Consider the following 22156-nt stretch of genomic DNA (forward strand, 5'->3'; position numbering starts at 1 on the left):
GAAAACATTTATAAGGCTATTGAGCCATAAAATACTTAAAGGATACTGAGTTGTCAAATTTAGACTTTTAATATATCAAGTCCTTAGTGTGGTAACATCCAAAATTTCAAATATGAGTTTACTAGAATAACAGAATCTTTAAAATAAAATCATTTATTTTGCTTTCATTTAGTTTATTTAGTTTGATCATTCGGTTTATTTTCTGTGGTAAGTATCTAGAGTTAATCAGAAAATTGGAAAATACTCAAACATAAATAATTCAAAGATCTCAAAACTAATACATGACCCCTGAATGTCTTTTTAACATTATTGAGACTAAAGCCTTTTATGTTATTGTGGAAAGCAGGATTTACTGATAGGCATCTGAAATATTGAATTTTAAATTATTTTCTATAATTAGATATGTGTTACTTGTTTCAAACAAGCTAAGAAACAGCAGTGATACCAATTGCTGTTTTAGGGTATTTCTGAGTTACACTAATGGTAACAATAGCCAGGGTTCTTCAGGCACATTTTAAGAAGAAATGGTCTATATAAATGTGTGTGTATCTTTGTGTGTGTATGTACATTCTGTAGAGGAAAAAAAAAAAAGCCTATATCAGTAGTTTGTATTACCTTCTGCCTTCCCCTCCCAGAATTGTGGGATTTGGGTCCATTAGAATTATGTAAGCCTCTGAGTATGTCTTTTTCAGTGATTGGCATAGAAAAGCAGGAACACATTTGCCAGTCATTTTCAAATTTGGGAATTACAGAGCATGTGGGGTAATTTACTGCATGTTTAGTGTATTGACTTATTGATTTAAAAGAAAATATTTACAAGTGGATGAAGCATTTCAGAATTAAGTACCTCTAGGCAAAGAAGATCTCAATGTAGGAAAAATTATTGACTAAATGAAATATTTAAACATAATTATATTTTTTTCAGTGATTATATTGTAGTCAAATCTACAGATTTGCATATTTAAAATATGTTAGCATGCTTAATTGATGTGACTGCAAGTATGGTTATCTTATAACTTTTTTCACTGGGAAGAAGAATAATTTTCTGAGTAAACTTTAGGTTAGATATTATTGCTAATTCATCAATTTAGAGGTATATTACACTTTTAATTTTAGATTTTTTTTCTTTCATTCTGGCCATTTCTCTGCTTCCTTGTACTTTTTATGTAAGATATACAGCTCTAGCATTCTATAATTAAGCATGCCTCTCAACCCCACAGCAGATAGAGAAATCAGCTTAGTTTTGTGAAGAGTTGACAGAATGAGTTGTTTTTATTTTCATATTCACTTGTTGAGAAAAATATGATGCTTTATTTATGAGAACGTAATAGTTTTAAATTGAGAAAGCAGATTAAAATAGCTTAACAGTTTAGCTTTGATGAAAACTTATCAGTTATTAATGAAATAGCAATTAATATTACCTTTGGAATATCATATTATTTAAATTGGTCATAATAATTTGAGGCAATTTTATACTCTTCCCCCAAATAAAAGATTGGAGTATTCTTTTACCTTTTTTAGGATCATCTGGTAAGAGATTCATGCTATGTGACTAAAGAATAATTCTCTCTAGTTTTTCATCTTTGAAGTGTGTGCATTGTTCCTAGTTTTGACTTTTTATGTTTTTCTTGGCATATTTGTAATTTCTATGGTATTTCTTTAGTTTTGTTTGTTAGCTTCTGTAGCTTGTTGTGCTGTGCTGTGCTTCGTTGCGCAGTCATGTCCGACTCTTTTGTGACCCCATGGACACGTGGGGAGCCTGTTCAGTGCCTCTGTTCATGGGGATTCTCCAGGCAGGAAAACTAGAGTGGATTGCCATGTCCTCCTCCAGGGGATCTTCCCAATCTAGGAACTGAATCCAGGTCTCCCACATTGCAGGCAAATTCTTTACTGCCTGAGCCACTAGGGAAGCCCAAGAATACTGGAGTGAGTAGCCTATCTCTTCTCCAGGGGATCTCTCCAATGTAGGAATTGAACCAGGGTCTCCTGCATTGCAGGTGGATTCTTTACCAGCTGAGCTACCAGGAAAGCCCTTCTATAGCTTAAGGTTTTGCAAAGGACTCTGTTGGTACTCTTATGACTTAAATGGAGGTACGAGCAATACACCCACCTAATAATAGCAATTGATGTCTGAGAAGTTTGTTTCTAATGGCAAGCCACAGAAGTCCAATGCTTCAGCTTGTTCTGCTCAACATTTTACATAAGTGATTTTAATACTTAGAGGTTTATCAAACTTTTAAATGGCAAAGCCACAGAGAGATTATAAATGTGTTGGCTCATAGTAACAGAATCACTATTCAGTGAACCTTGACAAGCCAAGTATATAATATGAAATTGCACACCTGTAAAGAACAAACAAAACAAAAATTGAACCTTGTACACGTATTCAGTCACATGATTTATGAGTAAGGTAACCTAGCATTGCAATAAGAAAGGACAGTCTTTAATACATAGTACTGGGTCAATTATATATCCACATGGAAAAAATCTAGTTTGATCTCTTCTTGACAATTGAAGTACAAAATTCAGTTCCAGATGAATTGTGGATCTAAATATGATACATACAGTTATAAAACTTTTAGATAAACATAGAATAACATCCATATGGCCCATATAGTCAAAGCTATGGTCTTTCTAGTAGTCATATATAATGTAAGAGTTGGACCATACAGAAGGCTGAGTGCCAAAGAATTGATGCTTTCGAACTGTGGTGCTGGAGAAGACTCTTCAGAGTCCCCTGGACTGCAAGGAGATCAAACCAGTCAATTGTAAAGGAAATCAAACCTGAATATTCATTGTAAGGACTGATGCTGAAACTGAAGCTCCAATACTTTGACCACCTGATGTAAAGAACTGACTCATTGGAAAAGACACTGATGCTGGGAAAGACTGAAGGCAAAAGAAGAGGGTGGCAGAGGATTTCAGTAAGAACGTCAATATGAAGAATACAACTTAATAAAAGCATTGGCAAGATTTAACAGATATTCCCCAAAGCAGGATGTTCAAAGTGCAATCAAGATATGAAAGAATTCACCATCTTTAGTAATTAGGGAAATGTGAATAACCATAATGTAGTATTACATACCCACCAAAATGGCTAAAATTATAAAGATGGGAAATGTTTCTAAGAATATGGAGTGATCAGAACTCTCATATACCAAGTGTGTAAATTGTTTCAAACCTTTTAGACAATTTTTGGCTGTGTGGTACTAAAACTGAGCATATGCTTATCCTCTGATCTACAAATTACACGCATATACTCATAGGTATATACCCAACAGAAAAACTTAGATATTTGCTAGCATGTCTATGGCAGCACTCTTTGTGATAGTCAAAACCTGGAATGTACTCAAATGCCTGTCACTAGTGGATAAGTGGATAAATAATTGTACCATATTATTGAATATTGTACAATTGTGTGCATGATCTACAACTCTAAGAAACCATATGGATGGATTTCTTAAACATAATGCTGAACAAAAGAAGCCAGACACAAATAAAATGCTGTATTACATTTATGTGAAAGTGCAAAAATAAAACGCAAATCTCAGTTAAGAAAGTGGTTTTGGGGGATGTAGTGACTGGAAGGGGGGTGTTGTAAGAATGAGTTCTGGGGTCGTCGTGTGCTGCTTCTTGATCTAGGTACTGCTTATATGGATTTGTTCAGTTGAAAAGCTTCTAAGTTGGATTTTAGATATGTACTTCTGCCTTGATATAAATACTTAGATATTAAGTTTTTAAAATGTTGAAGATAGTAACTTTTATTCAGCTATACAACTTGGGCAAATCATTTGTCATTTATGAGTCTCTGCTTTTCTTATTGGTTAAAATTGTGAATCAATACTGAATAGAACTGTGATTTACTGAGTTTATGGTTGGCTATTAAACAACTTTTTGTTTAACTTATTTCCTTAGTGCTTTGTATAACTCAAGAGACCAATACAGAAAAGTCACTATTTGATAGTCACAGTTTCACGTAAAAATATTTATTTTTTTCTTTTATGACAGGTGATCAGAAATGGAAAGAAAAGTAAGCAGAATCTGTCTTGCTTCCGAACCTGATATAATTCATTTTCTACAAGTTGCTTGGGAGAAAACACTAGGATCTGGTTTTGTTATTACACTTACTGATGGGCAGTCAGCATGGACTGGGACAGGTAATATAAAAAGTGAATTTTTTAAGAAAAATTAATGTAATATGCTATATTTCAGTCCTTAGTGATACTTCAAATTAAATATTTAATTGATATTGGTTAAAATTAACATTTACTTGTTATTGCTGTCAAATTTACATGTAGATTTGTAATATTAATGCTGTTTTCTATAAGTGACATTAATAGAAATGAGGAAAAATACCCTTTTGAGTCATAGTACTTGATCAGAGTTTTAAAAATTATTTCTGGAGAACAGTGTGGAGATTCCTTAAAAAACTGGAAATAGAACTGCCTTATGATCCAGCAATCCCACTGCTGGGCATACACACTGAGGAAACCAGAAGGGAAAGAGACACGTGTACCCCAATGTTCATCGCAGCACTGTTTATAATAGCCAGGACATGGAAGCAACCTAGACGTCCATCAGCAGATGAATGTATAAGAAAGCTATGGTACATATATACAATGGAGTATTACTCAGCCATTAAAAAGAATACATTTGAATCAGTTCTAATGAGGTGGATGAAACTGGAGCCTATTATACAGAGTGAAGTAAGCCAGAAGGAAAAACACCAATACAGTATACTAACGCATATATATGGAATTTAGAAAGATGGTAACAATAACCTTGTGTACGAGACAGCAAAAGAGACACTGATGTATAGAACAGTCTTATGGACTCTATGGGAGAGGGAGAGGGTGGGAAGATTTGGGAGAATGGCATTGAAACATGTAAAATATCATGTATGAAACGAGATGCCAGTCCAGGTTCGATGCACGATACTGGATGCTTGGGGCTAGAGCACTGGGACAACCCAGAGGGATGGTATGGGGAGGGGGGAGGGAGGAGGGAGGAGGGTTCAGGATGGGGAACACATGTATACCTGTGGCGGATTCATTTTGATATTTGGCAAAACTAATACAATTATGTAAAGTTTAAAAATAAAATAAAATTAAAATTATTTCTCTATATAAAACATATAAAATAGTATTTTTTATATGTATCATTTCTTAGCACGCCAAGGAAATACTGAAAGGAACAGGAAGGTGAATTGGCTAGGCCAAAGCTTAGGAAAGTGAAGTGGTGGTTGTTTTCTTTTTATTTCATATTATTGTTTGAATTATTTCCAGTGAACATATACTACATTTGTAACAAAATGAAAGAGAACTGTTAATGATAATGTAAAATTTTGTAAACCATGTTTCAAACCCCTATGTGGGTTTTTGGCTATTATTTTATGAAATAGACTTTTGATTTTTTTGTCTTTGGTAATAACTGGATTAAATATTTACTGATCTTGGCCTCACCCATTAAAGCAAGACCCAGTTTTCCCCACAGTCAGTCTCTCCCATCAGGAAGATTCCATAAGCCTCTTATCCTTATCTTTCAGAGGAAGGGCAGACAGAATGGAAGCCACAACCACAGAAAACTGATAAAACTGATCACATAAACCACAGTCTTGTCTAACTCATTGAAACTATGAGCCATGCCATTTAGGAACATCCAAGACAGACAGGGCATGGTGGAGAGTTCTGACAAAACGTGGTGCTCTGGAAAAGGGAATGGCAAACCACTTCAGCATTCTTGCTTTGAGAATCCCATGAACAAAAGCAAAAAGATATGACACCAAAAGATGAACTCCCCAGGTCGATAGGTGCCCAATATGCTACTGGAGAAGAATGGAGAAAAAACTCCAGAAATAATGAAGGGATGGAGCCAAAGCAAAAACAACACCCAGTCGTGGATGTGACTGGTGATGGAAGTAAAGTATGATGCTGTAAAGAACAATATTGCATAGAAACCTGGAATGTTAGGTCTAAGAAAGTAAATTACAAGTGGTCAAACAGGAAATGGCAAGAGTGAACGTTGACATTTTAGGAATCAGTGAAATAAAATTGAACGGGTGAATTTAACTCAGATGACCATTATACCTACTACTGTGGGCCGGAATCCCTTAGAAGAAATGGAGTAGCCCTCATAGTCAATAAAAGAGTCTGAAATGCAGTACTTGGGTGCAATCTCAAAAATGAAAGAATGATCTGTTTGTTTCCAAGGCAAACCATTCAGTAACACAGTAATCCAAGTCTATTCTCAACCAGTAAAGCTGAAGAAGCTGAAGTTGAACAGTTCTATGAAGACCTACAAGACCTTCTAGAACTAACATCTGAAAAAGATATCCTTTTCTTTATAGGGGGCTGGCATGCAAAAGTAGGAAGTCAAGAGATACCTGGAGTAACAGGCAAAGTTGGCCTTGGAGTACAGAATGAAGCAGGACAAAGGCTAACAGAGTTTTGCCAAGAGAACACACTGGTCATATCAAACATCCTCTTCCAACAATACAAGAGAAGACTCTACACATGGACATCACCAGACGGTCAATACCAAAATCAGCTTGTTTATGTTCTTTGCAGCCAAAGATGGAGAAGCTCTATACAGTCAGGAAAAACAAGACTGGGAGCTGACTGTGCCTCAGATCATGAACTCCTTATTGCCAGATTTAGACTTAAATTTCCCCACTTAAGAAAGTGGGGAAAACCATTAGACCATTCAGGTATGACCTAAATCAAATCCCTTTTGACTGTACAGTGGAAATGACATATAGATTCAAGGGATTAGATCTGATAGAGAACCTGAAGAAATATGGATGGAGGTTCATGACATTGTACAGGAGGCAGTGATCAAGACCATCCCCAAGAAGAAGAAATGCACAAAGGCAAAAGGGTTGTCTGAGGAGGCCTTACAAATAGCTGTGAAAAGAAGAGAAGTGAAAGCAAAAGGAGAAAAGGAAAGATATACCTATTTGAATGCAGAGTTCCAAAGAATAGCAAGGAGAGATAAGAAAGCCTTCTTCAGTGATCAGTGCAAAGAAATAGAGGAAGACAACAGAATGGGAAAGACTAGAGATCTCTTTAAGAAAATTAGAGATACCAAGGGAACATTTTGTGCAAAGATGGGCACAGTAAAGGACAGAAATGGTATGAACCTAACAGAAGCAGAAGATATTAAGAAGAACTATACACAAAAGATCTTCATGACCCAGATAGCCACGATGGTGTGATAACTCACCTAGAGCCAGACATCCTAGAATGTGAAGTCAAGTGGGCCTTAGGAAGCATTACTATGAGCAAAACTAGTGAAAGTGATGGAATACCAGTTGAGTTATTTCAAATCCTAAAAGATGATGCTGTGAAAGTGCTGCACTCAATATGCCAGCAAATTTGGAAAACTCAGCAGTGGCCACAGGACTGGAAAAAGTCAGTTTTCATTCCAATTCCAAAGACAGACAATGCCAAAGGATGTTCAAACTACTTCTCAATTGTACTCATCTCACACGCTAGCAAAGTAATGCTCAAAATTCTTCAAGCCAGGCTTCAATACTACATGAACCGTGAACTTCCAGATGATCAAGCTGAATTTTGAGAAGGCAGAGGAGCCACAGATCAAATTGCCAACATCGGTTGGATCATTGGAAAAGCAAGAGATTTTCAGAAAAACATGTACTTCTGTTTTATTTTCCACACCAAAGCCTTTGACTATGTGGATCACAACAAACTGTGGGAAATTCTTAAAGAGATGAGAATAGCAGTGCACGAAAGTGCTGCACTCAATACGCCTGCAACTTTGGAAAACTCAGCAGTGGCCACAGGACTGGAAAAGGTCAGTTTTCATTCCAATCCCAAAGAAAGGCAATGCCAAAGAATGCTCAAACTACAGCACGATTGCACTCATCTCACACGCTAGTAAAGTAATGCTCAAAATTCTCCAAGCCAGGCATCAGGAATATGTGAACCATGAACTTCCTGATGTTCACGCTGGTTTTAGAAAAGGCAGAGGAACCAGAGATCAAATTGCCAACATCCGCTGGATCATGGAAAAAGCAAGAGAGTTCCAGAAAAACATCTATTTCTGCTTTATTGACTATGCCAAAGCCTTTGACTGTGTGGATCACAATAAACTGGAAAATTCTTCAAGAGATGGGAATACCAGACCACCTGATCTGCCTTTTGAGAAATCTGTATGCAGGTCAGGAAGCAACAGTTAGAATTGGACATGGAACAGTAGACTGGTTCCAAATAGGAAAAGGAGTAGGTCAAGGCTGTATATTGTCACCCTGCTTATTTAACTGATATGCAGAGTACATCATGAGAAACGCTGGACTGGAAGAAGCACAAGCTGGAATCCAGATTGCCGGAAGAAATATCAATAACCTCAGATATGCAGATGACACCACCCTTATGGCAGAAAGTAAAGAGAAACTAAAAAAGCCTCTTGATGAAAGTGAAAGTGGAGAGTGAAGAAGTTGGCTTAAAGCTCAACATTCAGAAAACAAAGATCATGACATCTGGTCCCATCACTTCATGGCAAATAGATGGGGAAACAGTGGAAACAGTGAGAGACTTTATTTTTGGGCTCCAAAATCACTGCAGATGGTGACTGCAGCCATGAAATTAAAAGACGCTTACTCCTTGGAAGGAAAGTTACGACCAACCTAGAGAGCATATTCAAAAGCAGAGACATTACTTTGCCAGCAAAGGTTCGTCTAGTCAAGGCTATGTGGTCATGTATGGATGTGAGAGTTGGACTGTGAAGAAGGCTGAGCGCCGAAGAATTGATGCTTTGGAACTGTGGTGTTGGAGAAGACTCTTGAGAGTCCCTTGGACTGTAAGGAGATCCAACCAGTCCATTCTGAAGGAGATCAGCCCTGGGATTTCTTTGGAAGGAATGATGCTAAAGCTGAAATTCCAGTACTTTGGCCACCTCATGTGAAGAGTTGACTCATTGGAAAAGACTCTGATGCTGGGAGGGATTGAGGGCAGGAGGAGAAGGGGACGACAGAGGATGAGTTGGCTGGATGGCATCACTGACTTGATGGACATGAGTCTGGTTGAACTCTGGGAGTTGGTGATGGACAGGGAGGCCTGGCGTGCTGCGTTTCATGGGGTCGTAAAGAGTTGGACACGACTGGGCAACTGAACTGAACTGAACTATCTGCTTCCTGAGTAATCTGTGTACAGGTCAAGAAGCAACAGTTAGAACTGGACATGGAACAATAGACTGGTTCCAAATTGGGAAAGGTTACGTCAAGGCTGTATATTGTCACCCTGCTTATTTAACTTATATGCAGAGTACATCATGCTAACTTGCTGGGCTGGATGAAGCACAAGCTGGAATCAAGATTGATGGGAGAAATACCAATAACCTCAGATATGCAGATGACACCACTGTTATGGCAGAAAGCAAGAAGAACCAAAGAGTAAAGAGTCTCTTGATGAAAGTAAAAGAGGAGAGTGAAAAAGTTGGCTTAAAACTCAACATTCGGAGAAGGCAATGGCAACCCACTCCAGTGTTCTTGCCTAGAGAATCCCGGGGACGGGGGAGCCTGGTGGGCTGCTGTCTCTGGGGTTGCACAGTCAGACACAACTGAAGCGACTTGGCAGTGGCAACCTGTATTTCTAGGGTCATCCCCATGCAGAATCATTGTGCAATTAGCTCACTTATTCACCCCGAATCTCTGAATAGAATTGCTATTAATGCCTTTTATACAATTTGAATTGAAGATTAATGATGGTCTTCCATGCTCATGTTTTTCTTTCACTGGCTTTCATGTTTCCTTTTATTTCTTTTCCCTCCAGCTGAACAAAACACTTTCAGGAAGAAAAATCTTTTTTCAAGGTTACCCTGTGTCTGTGGAAACATTGTTTTCTCTCTTTTTAAAGCTTTTAAACAATTGTCACCTTGACAACTATATTATCTATTTGGATTTTATTGAACAATATTTTCTTATAACTCTGCTAATAGACATTAAAAAAAAACAACTCAACATTCAGAAAATAAGATCATGGCATCTGGTCCCATCACTTCATGGCAAATAGATTGTTAAGATTTTGGCTTCCTGTACTGAACAAGCTTTCAAACAGAAAATTTTACAATGCACTGGAAGATGGCCATTTGTTTACAAAGATGTTGAAGTTTTCAGTTTCTCAAATGTTTAATACCCTTTATTGTTCACTTTTATTTTCTTGAGTGAATTTTAATTATAAAATATGTAACTAAGTAGCATAACATTGTTTCCATGTTTAGTTAAAGCTTACACATAAATGTAATTTGGTTTGGCACTTTACAGATAGACAATAAGATGATTAAGAACATTGAAACAATTAAATAATTGAAACATGAAAATGAATTTCCTTCCTATACCTCATCCTGTTTTTTGTACAATTTTTTGATTTCTGCAACCTTCAATTTGGGTAATTTTTTTTTCTCTTTTCATTTGAGTGAAATTAAAAGGATGTGGGGTTTCTTTTAATCTCCCACACACTAAACTCCGTGATTTCTTTTCCATTAGCAATGTTTTATCTAATGAATGTTTGGGGTCTAATTATCATGTGGTCTATCATCACTTGAACATTATAGAAGTTTATATCACAGGGTTAAATCACAAAGTGGGTTAATGATCGATAACTGTTATTTGACTTTCATAAGAATTAGTCAGCAGTAAAAAACTTATATCACTCATCTTGGAGTAAAATTCACTGAAGAATGAACTAAACTTTATTAATGACTTTATTATCAAATAATTATATCTGCTTATATTTGTTATAAACACTGATATATTTGGTGACCTCTATGGAAATTATGTTACAGAGCTCAGTATAAAAAGGATTTTTAATGAATGAAGAGTAGTGAAGTGGGTCCATGATGTGATGACTTATTAAGTCTGTATCTTCTCAGCTCTGACACAAACTTAGAATATATAGTCCTTCAGTTCATTCTACATTAGAATCCAAAGTAAAGAACCCTCTTTCCTTATTTTCATCTTCACCTACGTACAGATATTGTTGAAGTGATTCTTTCTTTTATCCTACCTGCCTGAAAACAATTCCTTATTTTTTGTTGGCCTGCTCACTTTCTTGCCATATTACGTCGTTCATCTGTATCCTTACTGAATTTTATTATTTCCATGGCTTTTATCCCCAGTCGCTGAAGTTTTTAAAAGGAGCATTGAGTGCTTACAGCTGTGCTTCCTCCAACACAAAATTCAAAACTGGTGACCCAATTGTTTTTCTAGGATTGAAGTTCTAAATAGGCAGTCAGAATTTCACATGGACTATTACAGGAAATGTTCAAGTAAATTTTTTTTCTTAAACTGGTACCTTGTTTTAAAAACATGTTTTTTAAAGGAGACGTGCAGATATAAATAATTTTCTTTCATATGTTTTCTTCTTCTCAGGAAATATTTCATAACACTAACCAATGCAGGATTCATAGATGGAGTAACATATGGGCGTAGCTAAGATAGTATCTAAAAGGATATCTGAAAAGATATCTAAGATGTCAGCACTTGAATCAAGGCTCCATAAGGCTGGCATTTTTCTCTGTCTAATGGTTGTTATCCCTGGTGCCTAGAATAGTGCCTGGCACATAATAGATGCTCATTAAGCAGTTTCAGAATTTACTTGTTTACTTGCTAAGTTGTATCCCACTCTTTGTGACCCTATGAATTGTAGCCTGCCAGGCGCCTCTAACCCTGGGATTTTCCAGGCAAGAACACTGGAGTGGGTTGCCATTTCTTTCTCCAGGAAATCGTCCCAACCGAGGGATTGAACCTTTGTCTCCTGCGTCTCCTACAATGCAGGCGGGTTCAATAAATGGACTGAATCAATATATTCCATTAAATGTTTTCAGGAAACTATCTTTTGATTGTAATGAAATTTAAAGTACTTTTTATTAGATGGTGTATCAGTAGACATACTTTATTATATTTTAATTTAATTTTTGTTTTATATTGGAATATAGTTGATTTGCAGTGTTATATTAGTTTCAGTTATACAGAAAAGTGATTGTTATGCATATACATATATACATTTTTTTTTCAGATTCTTTTCCCATGTAGGTTATTACAGGATATTGAGTAGAGTTCCAAGTATTATACAGTAGAGCCTTGTTGGTTGGTTAGCTATTTTATATGTAGTAGTGTGTATATGTCAGAGAAGGCAATGACACCTCACTCCAGTACTCTTGCCTGGAAAATCCCATGGATGGAGGAGCCTGGTAGGCTGCAGTCCATGGGGTCGCTAAGAGTCGGACACGACTGAGTGACTTCACTTTCACTTTTCACTTTCATGCATTGGAGAAGGAAATGGCAACCCACTCCAGTGTTCTTGCCTGGAGGATCCCAGGGTCAGGGGAGCCTGGTGGGCTGCTGTCTTTGGGGTCACAGAGAGTCGAACACGACTGAAGTGACTTAGGAGCAGCAGCAGTATGTATATGTTAATCTCAAACTCCTATTTTATCCCTCTCCCATTCCCCACCTTTCCTGTTTGGTAACTATAAATCTGTTTTTGAAGTCTGTTGAGTCTCTTTTTGTTTTCTAAATATGTTCATTTTATCTTTTTGTGTGTGTGTTTGTGTTTTCTTAAGTTTTTCTATAGTTACAGTCAAGATAGTTTCTATAGATTATTTTCTATTTCTCTGTGAAATATCAATAATATCTTTCTGTAGGTACTTATACTTTTCAAAGCAATCCAAACAGAAAATATGAAATTATTCCTCAGATAAAAAGCATTTGTCTTCTTATATGTTTTTTCAGAAGAGCTAAAAGAGTATTTGAAAAATCAATAGATTTGATATTGGTGATCTTAAATGTGCAATGCTTTAGAGGGAGAAAAAAATATGTCGAAGTATTTAGAAGCTGTAAAATTCCACAAGAATATTTTTATTCTTACCTTTTTTCAGAGACTGCATTTAAACTTAGATTTCAATATCAGAACTTATCAAAAACTCATTATAAAAGATACATGGATGCATTCCCAGACTCTCTTCCTCATTGCCCATCATGGGGCTTCTAGACAGTTGATGGCACATGGACCAAAGTTATGGAAAGCTGCTATATTTTAAAGGATTCTTTAATCAAGATTTTATTGTTTTTATACTATTTCATACTAATGTGTTAATTTTTAATATTATGGGAGTAAATAGTTTATCTAATGTCCCATATCTGTTTCACCTCAAACCAGAACAACCAGAGAGATATAAGTATGAATCCCAGTTTTATCACTTACCTTCTTCATGGTCCTTGACCATTACCTGATCTCTCTTGAGTTTTACTTTTATCATTTGTAAAATGAGAATATCTGTCTTTCATTGTTGTAAGGAATAAAATAGATAAAGTAAAAGTTGCTCAGTCGTGTCTGACTGTTTCAGCCCCGTGGACTCTTCAGTCCATGGAATTCTCCAGGCCAGACTACTGGAGTGGATAGCCTTTCCCTTCTCCGGGGGATCTTCCCAACCCAGTGATCGAACCCAGGTCTCCTGCATTGCAGGTGGATTCTTTACCAGCTGAGCCACCAGGGAAGCCCCAAAATAGATAAATGTAACCTTAAAAAAAAAAAAAACACTGTAGAACTATATGGGACTTTCATCATTGTGATCTCGAGTTGACATGGGAACCCAACCACGCATACATTCCAAATAAATATTAGATTAAATATTGTAATTTTAAAAGGCAATAAACAGACACATCACAGTCTTTAGAAAGAGAATCCCCAGGTGTCAAGTGTGAAGACATATCTGAAAACCAAAAGAGTTAATGAGAGCTAAAGAACTAAGCTCATGGACTTCTGAATAGATACGCATCTAATGACTGTGGTTGTAATACCTGAGAGGAAGGGCTTGTTGAGACTGCAGGCCTTTTAGGAATTGGAGCTGAACTGTAAAGATAAAGTAACCTGGAATTGATCCTATTAATAAAATCTTTAAGCAACAAATAACAAACAAAAAACTACCCTGGCTTAGAGATGTAGCATAGACTCAGAGTAGTCAATAAGGGCTCATTAGCTCATTTAATTGTAATGAGTAAATTAAAAGTCCTAGCAGAAATCAGAATCCTGTCTGTGTTATGTATGTGTGAGGGGTGGTGGGCTTAAATTTGAACTCTCTAAAATTTGCCACAAGTGTAAAAACTGAGTGAAGAAATTAACTTCCAAAACTGATGCAGAACTGGTGAAACCTGTAAGGACTCCAGGAAAGACCAACCAGCAACCTTTGTTTATGGCTACCTCTGTTTGCCAGATCACTTGATACTTTGGCTTAGGAGAGCCATGTTCAGACTTCACAAAGCACAGAAGCTAAAAAAAAAAGGAGAATGAGAATGTATCAGCAGCTAGAAGAAACGGAATTAATACTTTAGGAACCATGCATAGAAACTGATCTGAATGAAATGTAAAATGTCATATATATATCAGATCAGATCAGATCGGTTGCTGAGTTGTGTCCGACTCTTTGCGACCCCATGAATCGCAGCACGTCAGGCCTCCCTGTCCATCACCAACTCCCGGAGTTCACTGAAACTCACGTCCATCGAGTCAGTGATGCCATCCAGCCATCTCATCCTCTGTCATCCCCTTCTCCTCCTGCCCCCAATCCCTCCCAGCATCAGAGTCTTTCCCAATGAGTCAAGTCTTCGCGTGAGGTGGCCAAAGTACTGGAGTTTCAGCTTCAGCATCATTCCTTCCAAAGAAATCCTAGGGCTGATCTCCTTTAGAATGGACTGGTTGGATCTCCTTGCAGTCCAATATATGTTCAAATATTGAAAAGAAGGCCAGAACAGGATTTTATGAAAAAGAAAAAATGATCTGAAATTTGGACATATAATCGTTGAAGTAAAAATCACTATGGATGAGTAAAACATCAGCTTTAAATATACCTAAATGAGATAATTGATAGCCAGATATGTAATATAATGTATGCCATAGAGGAGTCAATAAATATTAATTCCCTTCCCTTTCTTTCCTCTAAGTGGTAAGACTCTCTTCATCTACTGTTTTTATTGTTGGGACATAATGAGATGAGAATGAACTCCATTTTTACTTTACTTTGACTCTACCTGTATTCAAAAGCAGAGACATTACTTTGCCAACAAAGGTCTGTCTAGTCAAGGCTTTGGTTTTTCCTGTGGTCATGTATGGATGTGAGAGTTGGACTGTGAAGAAAGCTGAGCACTGAAGAATGGATGCTTTTGAACTGTGGTGTTAGAGAAGACTCTTGAGAGTCCCTTGGACTGCAAGGAGATCCAACCAGTCCATTCTGAAGGAGATCAGCCCTGGGATTTCTTTGGAAGGAATGATGCTGAAGCTGAAACTCCAGTACTTTGGCCACCTCACGCGAAGACTTGACTCATTGGAAAAGACTCTGATGCTGGGAGGGATTGAGGGCAGGAGGAGAAGGGGACGACAGAGGATGAGATGGCTGGATGGCATCTCTGACTCGATGGACGTGAGTCTCAGTGAACTCCGGGAGTTGGTGATGGACAGGGAGGCCTGGCATGCTGCGATTCATGGGGTCGCAAAGAGTCGGACACGACTGAGCGACTGAACTGAAGTGAACGGATGTGAGTGAGAAATAGACTATAGACTATTTAATCTCTTTAATAATTGAGTCAAGGAAGAAGGATGTTTTAAAATACTGAGTTTATTAATCATTATAGAAAATGCTTTCTTCTGCTATGACCTTGGAGCAGGTACACAAGATGGTTGTTTCTGTGGTAATTTATAATCTATGTATTTCATCTGAGGACAGAGAAAGAATGCAAGGAGTCTAATGAGATTTGAGAGTAAATGTATTTATCAAAAATTGCTAGTTCAGTTAAGAGGTATAATTTGACTTAAAAATGTATGGTGTGGGCATTGATTTTTTTTTTGTTTAAATTTCTGTTGCTTAATAATAAATTAGCAACAGGTAAATATATCTTTTCTTATGTTTAGAAGTTTATTTTCAAATCAGACTTTTTATTACTCTTTCTCACAGTTTGTGAATCAGACATTTCCCAAGAAGCTGATGACATGGCAATGGAAAAAGAGAAATATGTTGATGAACTGAGAAAAGCATTGGTGTCAGGAGCAGGACCAACTGACACATACAAGTTTAATTTTTCTAAAGAGTCTCATTACTTCTCCTTTGAGAAAAACTTGAAAGATGTTTCAGTAAGTAAATCTTTCCATAATGTTATAAGTGGTAAAATGTCAGAGAGTACTTATGGAGAAATTATTTAAGTAACTAGCATATTATTCCCAAAACACCTCAGAAACAAAAGTTTGAAAAGTACTTGGAAAAATGCTTCAAAGTTAGTCATTAAATGCTTTACATTCATGAATTGTGAAAAATAATTATTGTAAAGTATATTTCATTTTTAGTGTTTTAAAACTAAGTTGTATTAAGATAATTACATGAATGAGAAGTTTTGAAAAATGGCGTCAGACGTTTTAGCTCATGAGACAGGCTTATTGAAATGAATTTGGGGAAATACTGATTTTAGAGAAAGAAAATAATATATTTTTCTTTGAATATTTAAAATTATGACCTGTTTTCTTCTTTATTAAAATGTACTTGCAATTACAAAATGATATAGTTAGGTGGAGTAAGATATATGTTTATAAATTAAGGTATTTTATTTACATTTTCAAAATTAGAAGTATTAAAATAGAAGGAAATAACTTTCAACCCAACCTTTTCAAAAGCTTGCAAGCTGTACAGACAAGGAATCTGCTATTTGTTCTGTTTGGTTTATACATCAGTTCAAATGAAAGTTTATTTATGAGAAGTGTACTACTTACTGTTTGTATATCTTAATTCATTTTAGTATAACTAGAGGTTGAATTATTTGTTTTTTTGTCAGTCGTTTATCAATCAGATATTAGATCTATAGTAGAAGAAAAAGAGCGACATCTTTACTACATTAATTTTAAAGACAGTTATTGACAGTTTGTACTGGAACTAAGCTGAGTTTAAAAAATTCTTTTTAAAAAACTCTTTAATTCAGAATGATTAAAGGGATTTCACCAATTAGAGAAACATTTGAAGCAACAGATGGAATCATTACTTTGAAATACATATTATCCTATATAGAATAATGCAGAGAGCCTGGCTTTAGTAATTATTTCTATTTAGAAAATATATACTTATTGTACTTAACTGCCAATTTATGTAAATTTCAATATGTTGAGGTCCTTAAAAATGATAGTTTAAAATAGGGTAAGTAATGTTTGAAATGTCTAGTAAAATTTCATTATTTGTCACAAAATGTTCTTTCCTGTGGCTTAAATACAATCAAGTGATGTTATATACTATAGGACTGCTGACTGTTTCTTCTAATATTTTGAAGCAGATCATTGTCAAATTGGGAGTAATGCCTTTTCCCATTAGAAAAACATTTGTATGTAATGATTAACATTATTTCATGCAGTTTCTGGTTTTCAACTGTTTTGTGTACACTAATGCATAACAAATTAAGAGTGTGAGAAGTACCTTTTGGTACTTGAAAGGGTTTTAGTATCTTTGACATGATGAAAAGGAAGATTTGGTCCGTTGGGCATGGATGGAGTATTTGTCGTGCTTGGCGATACATCTGATCTTGGTGCCTATGTGAAGAAAGTCATCGTGACTTAAGTCCTGTACAACTGGCTTAGCATGTGTCAGACTCAAAAACTGTGACAATAATCCTGAAAGACAGTTTGTGTACTACCCCCAAATTAATCAACTTTATCAGAGCCAAAGCCTTGAAACACTAACTTTTCAACAGGTTTTCTTAAAAAAGTAGAAACAGAGTAAGAAATTCTTAGTAATGCAGAAGAGTGTAGGTTGCCGAATGCTCATGCTCTGAAGCACTATGGTGCAGCTTAGATAGCTGCTGCTGCTGCTAAGTCGCTTCAGTCCTCTCCAACTCTGTGCGATCCCATAGATGGCAGCCCACCAGGCTCCTCCATCCATGGGATTTTCCGGGCAAGAGGACTGGAGTGGGTTGCCCTACCTCATTATTTATTAATTTGCCTATGAGAAAAAAAAAAAAAAAAGGCTACTCCTCAGAACAGTTTGACGAGGAGGAGTTTTTGACTTGACTTACTTGAGAGATATTTTTGGATATGTCTGAATGAGGTAAAACTTTCAGTATGAGGTTCTGCAGTCAGCTTCATGGATGCGGATGAAAATCACAAGTTTATTTGGCCAAACTCCCATGGGAATCTTGTTGTACTCTAGGATGTGCTTCTGTGGATTGAATTTCAGAGTGACAGTATCTTGTAAATTCATTTGGTGTCAAAAATATGCAGATGATTGGAAACATGGCAGAATACTTTTTAAAGCTGATTTTGCTTTAGATGACCTAAATATGTAAAAGGTATTTGCAGTCCTTTCCTTGATGACACAGACATCTGATTGTTGCCAAAAATAACCTCCTATACTTACAAGATAAGAATGAACATAGATTCAACCCAAAACCTTATAGTGAATTCTGTTGTTGACATCAGGTTACTCTCCCAAAGAATATTCCATGAGTTCTAAGTACATTTGCTACCAGTTTCATACCTAGTAGAGTCAGGATTTGGCGGCATTTGTTGCCATAAATTCAACAAATGGAGCTGTGGCTGCGCGGGCGCTGGAGGACCTAGAGGAGCTATCCAATGTTCACGGTCAGGAAGGGCTGTGGTGAGGAGATACCCCTCCTCCAAGGTAAGGAGCAGTGGCTGCACTTTGCTGGAGCAGCTGTGAAGAGATACCCCACGCCCAAGGTAAGGGAAACCCAAGTAAGACGGTAGGTGTTGCAAGAGGGCATCAGAGGGCAGACAGACTGAAACCATACTCACAGAAAACTAGTCAATCTAATCACACTAGGACCACAGCCTTGTCTAACTCAATGAAACTAAGCCATGCCTGTGTGGCAACCCAAGATGGGAGGGTCATGGTGGAGAGATCTGACAGAATGTGGTCCACTGGAGAAGGGAATGGCAAACCACTTCAGTATTCTTGCCTTGAGAACCCCATGAAGAGTATGAAAAGGCAAAATGATAGGATACTGAAAGAGGAACTCCCCAGGTCAGTAGTGCCCAATATGCTACTGGAGATCGGTGGAGAAATGACTCCAGAAAGAATGAAGGGATGGAGCCAAAGCAAAAAGAATACCCAGCTGTGGATGTGATTGGTGATAGAAGCAAGGTCTGATGCTGTAAAGAGCAATATTGCGTAAGAACCTGGAATGTCAGGTCCATGAATTAAGGCAAATTGGAAGTGGTCAAACAGGAGATGGCAAGAGTGAACGTCGACATTCTAGGAATCAGCGAACTGAAATGGACTGGAATGGGTGAATTTAACTCAGATGACCATTATATCTACTACTGCAGGCAGGAATCCCTCAGGAGAAATGGAGTAGCCATCATAGTCAACAAAAGAGTCCGAAATGCAGTACTTGGATGCAATCTCAAAGACGACAGAATGATCTCTGTTCATTTCCAAGGCAAACCATTCAATATCACAGTAATCCAAGTCTATGCCCCAACCAGTAACGCTGAAGAAGCTGAAATTGAATGGTTCTATGAAGACCTACAAGACCTTTTAGAACTAACACCCAAAAAAGATGTCCTTTTCATTATAGGGAACTGGAATGCAAAAGCAGGAAGTCAAGAAACACCTGGAGTAACAGGCAAATTTGGCCTTGGAATATGGAATGCAGGGCAAAGACTAATAGAGTTTCGCCAAGAAAATGTGATGGTCATAACAAACACCCTCTTCCAACAACACAAGAGAAGACTCTATACATGGACATCACCAGATGGTCAACACAGAAATCAGATAGATTATATTCTTTGCAGCCAAAGATGGAGAAGCTGTATACAGTCAGCAAAAACAAGACCAGGAGCTGACTGTGGCTCAGACCATAAACTCCTTATTGCCAAATTCAGACTTAAATTGAAGAAACTGGAGAAAACCACTAGACCATTCAGGTATGACCTAAATCAAATCCCTTATGATTATACAGTGGAAGTGAAAATAGATTTAAGGGCCTAGATCTGATAGATAGAGTGCCTGATGAACTATGGAATGAGGTTCATGACATTGTACAGGAGACAGGGAGCAAGACCACCCTGAGGAAAAGAAATGCGAAAAAGCAAAATGGCTGTCTGGGGAGGCCTTACAAATAGCTGTGAAAAGAAGAGGAGAGAAAGGCAACGGAGAAAAGGAAAGATAAGCATCTGAATGCAGAGTTCTAAAGAATAGCAAAAAGAGATAAGAAAGCCTTCTTCAGCAATCAATGCAAAGAAATAGAGGAAAACAACAGAATGGGAAAGACTAGAGATCTCTTCAAGAATATTAGAGATACCAAGGGAACATTTCATGCAAAGATGGGCCCGATAAAGGACAGAAATGGTATGGACCTAACAGAAGCAGAAGATATTAAGAAGAGGTGGCAAAAATACACAGAAGAACTGTACAAAAAAGATCTTCATGACCCAGATAATCACAATGGTGTGATCACTCACCTAGAGCCAGACATCTTGGAATGTGAAGTCAAGTAGGCCTTAGAAAGCATCACTACGAACAAAGGTAGTGGAGGTGATGGAATTCCAGTTGAGCTATTTCAAATCCTGAAAGATGATGCTGTGAAAGTGCTGCACTCAATATGCCAGCAAATTTGGAAAACTCAGTAGTGGCCACAGGATTGGAAAGGGTCAGTTTTCACTCCAATCCCAAAGAAAGGCAAAGCCAAAGAATGCTCAAACTACCGCACAATTGCACTCATCTCACATGCTAGTAAATAATGCTCAAAATTCTCCAAGCCAGGCTTCAGCAATATGTGAACCGTGAACTTCCTGATGTTCAAGCTGGTTTTAGAAAAGGCAGAGGAACCAGAGATCAAATTGCCAACATCCACTGGATGATCAAAAAAGCAAGAGAGTTCCAGAAAAACATCTGTTTCTGCTTTATTGACTATGCCAAAGCCTTTGACTGTGTGGATCACAATAAACTGTGGAAAATTCTTCAAGAGATGGGAATACCAGACCACCTGATCTGCCTTTTGAGAAATCTGTATGCAGGTCAGGAAGCAACGGTTAGAACTAGACATGGAACAACAGACTGGTTCCAAATAGGAAACGGAGTACGTCAAGGCTGTATATTGTCACCCTGTTTATTCAACTGATGTGCAGAGTACATCATGAGAAACGCTGGCCTGGAAGAAGCACAAGCTGGAATCAAGATTGCCAGGAGAAATATCAATAACCTCAGATATGCAGATGATACCACCCTTATGGCAGAAAATGAAGAGGAACTAAAAAGCCTCTTGATGAAAGTGAAGGTGGAGAGTGAAAAAGTTGGCTTAAAGCTCAACATTCAGAAAACGAAGATCATGGCATCTGGTCCCATCACTTCATGGGAAATAGGTGGGGAAACAGTGGAAACTGTGTCAGACTTTTTTTGGGGGGGGCTCCAAAATCACTGTGGATGGTAACTGCAGTCATGAAATTAAAAGATGCTTACTCCTTGGCAGGAAAGTTATGACCAACCTAGATAGCATATTCAAAAGCAGAGACATTACTTTACCAACAAAGGTTCATCTAGTCAAGGCTATGGTTTTTCCTGTGGTCATGTATGGATGTGAGAGTTGGACTGTGAAGAAGGCTGAGCGCCGAAGAATGGATGCTTTGGAACTGTGGTATTGAAGACTCTTGAGAGTCCCTTGGACTGCAAGGAGATCCAACCAGTCCATTCTGAAGGAGATCAGCCCTGGGATTTCTTTGGAAGGAATGATGCTAAAGCTGAAATTCCAGTACTTTGGCTACCTCATGAGAAGAGTTGACTCATTGGAAAAGACTCTGATGTTGAGAGGGATTGAGGGCAGGAGGAGAAGGGGACGACAGAGGATGAGATGGCTGGATGGCATCACTGACTCGATGGACGTGAGTCTCAGTGAACTCCGGGAGTTGGTGATGGACAGGGAGGCCTGGTGTGCTGTGTTTCATGGGGTCGCAAAGTTAGACACGACTGAGCAAGTGAACTGAACTGAAGTGTTGCCATAAATTCAGGAAGTTTTATATGTGTAATTCTGTTTTGGAGATCACTGCATAATTTGAACATTTTGAGTATTCAAGTCACATAAGACTTTTTTGAATTTATCTTTGTGTCAAATTTTCTTTGTTTTTCTATTTTTAAAAAGGAAGTAACTACTAGTTTTTAT

The 22156-nt window shown here is 37.5% G+C and overlaps 1 protein-coding gene across 12 annotated transcripts in view; it reads left to right on the forward strand.

Annotated features, from left to right (window-relative positions):
* Positions 1-22156, forward strand: part of XRCC4 (X-ray repair cross complementing 4) — a 329942-nt gene that overhangs the window by 27146 nt on the left and 280640 nt on the right. For all 12 annotated transcript variants that reach the window (XM_086412872.1, XM_086412874.1, XM_086412873.1 and 9 more), the window contains exons 2-3: positions 4009-4157; positions 15961-16136. In XM_086412872.1, the coding sequence (XP_086268998.1) occupies positions 4019-4157; positions 15961-16136 (315 nt within the window). In that variant the 5' untranslated portion in view covers positions 4009-4018. The remainder of the gene's footprint in view (positions 1-4008; positions 4158-15960; positions 16137-22156) is intronic.

The sequence above is a fragment of the Bos grunniens genome, chromosome 7 (genome assembly GCF_055505025.1).
Source record: "Bos grunniens cultivar Pamir isolate PY7600 chromosome 7, Bosgru_T2T1.0, whole genome shotgun sequence".
Taxonomy (NCBI): Eukaryota; Metazoa; Chordata; class Mammalia; order Artiodactyla; family Bovidae; genus Bos; species Bos grunniens.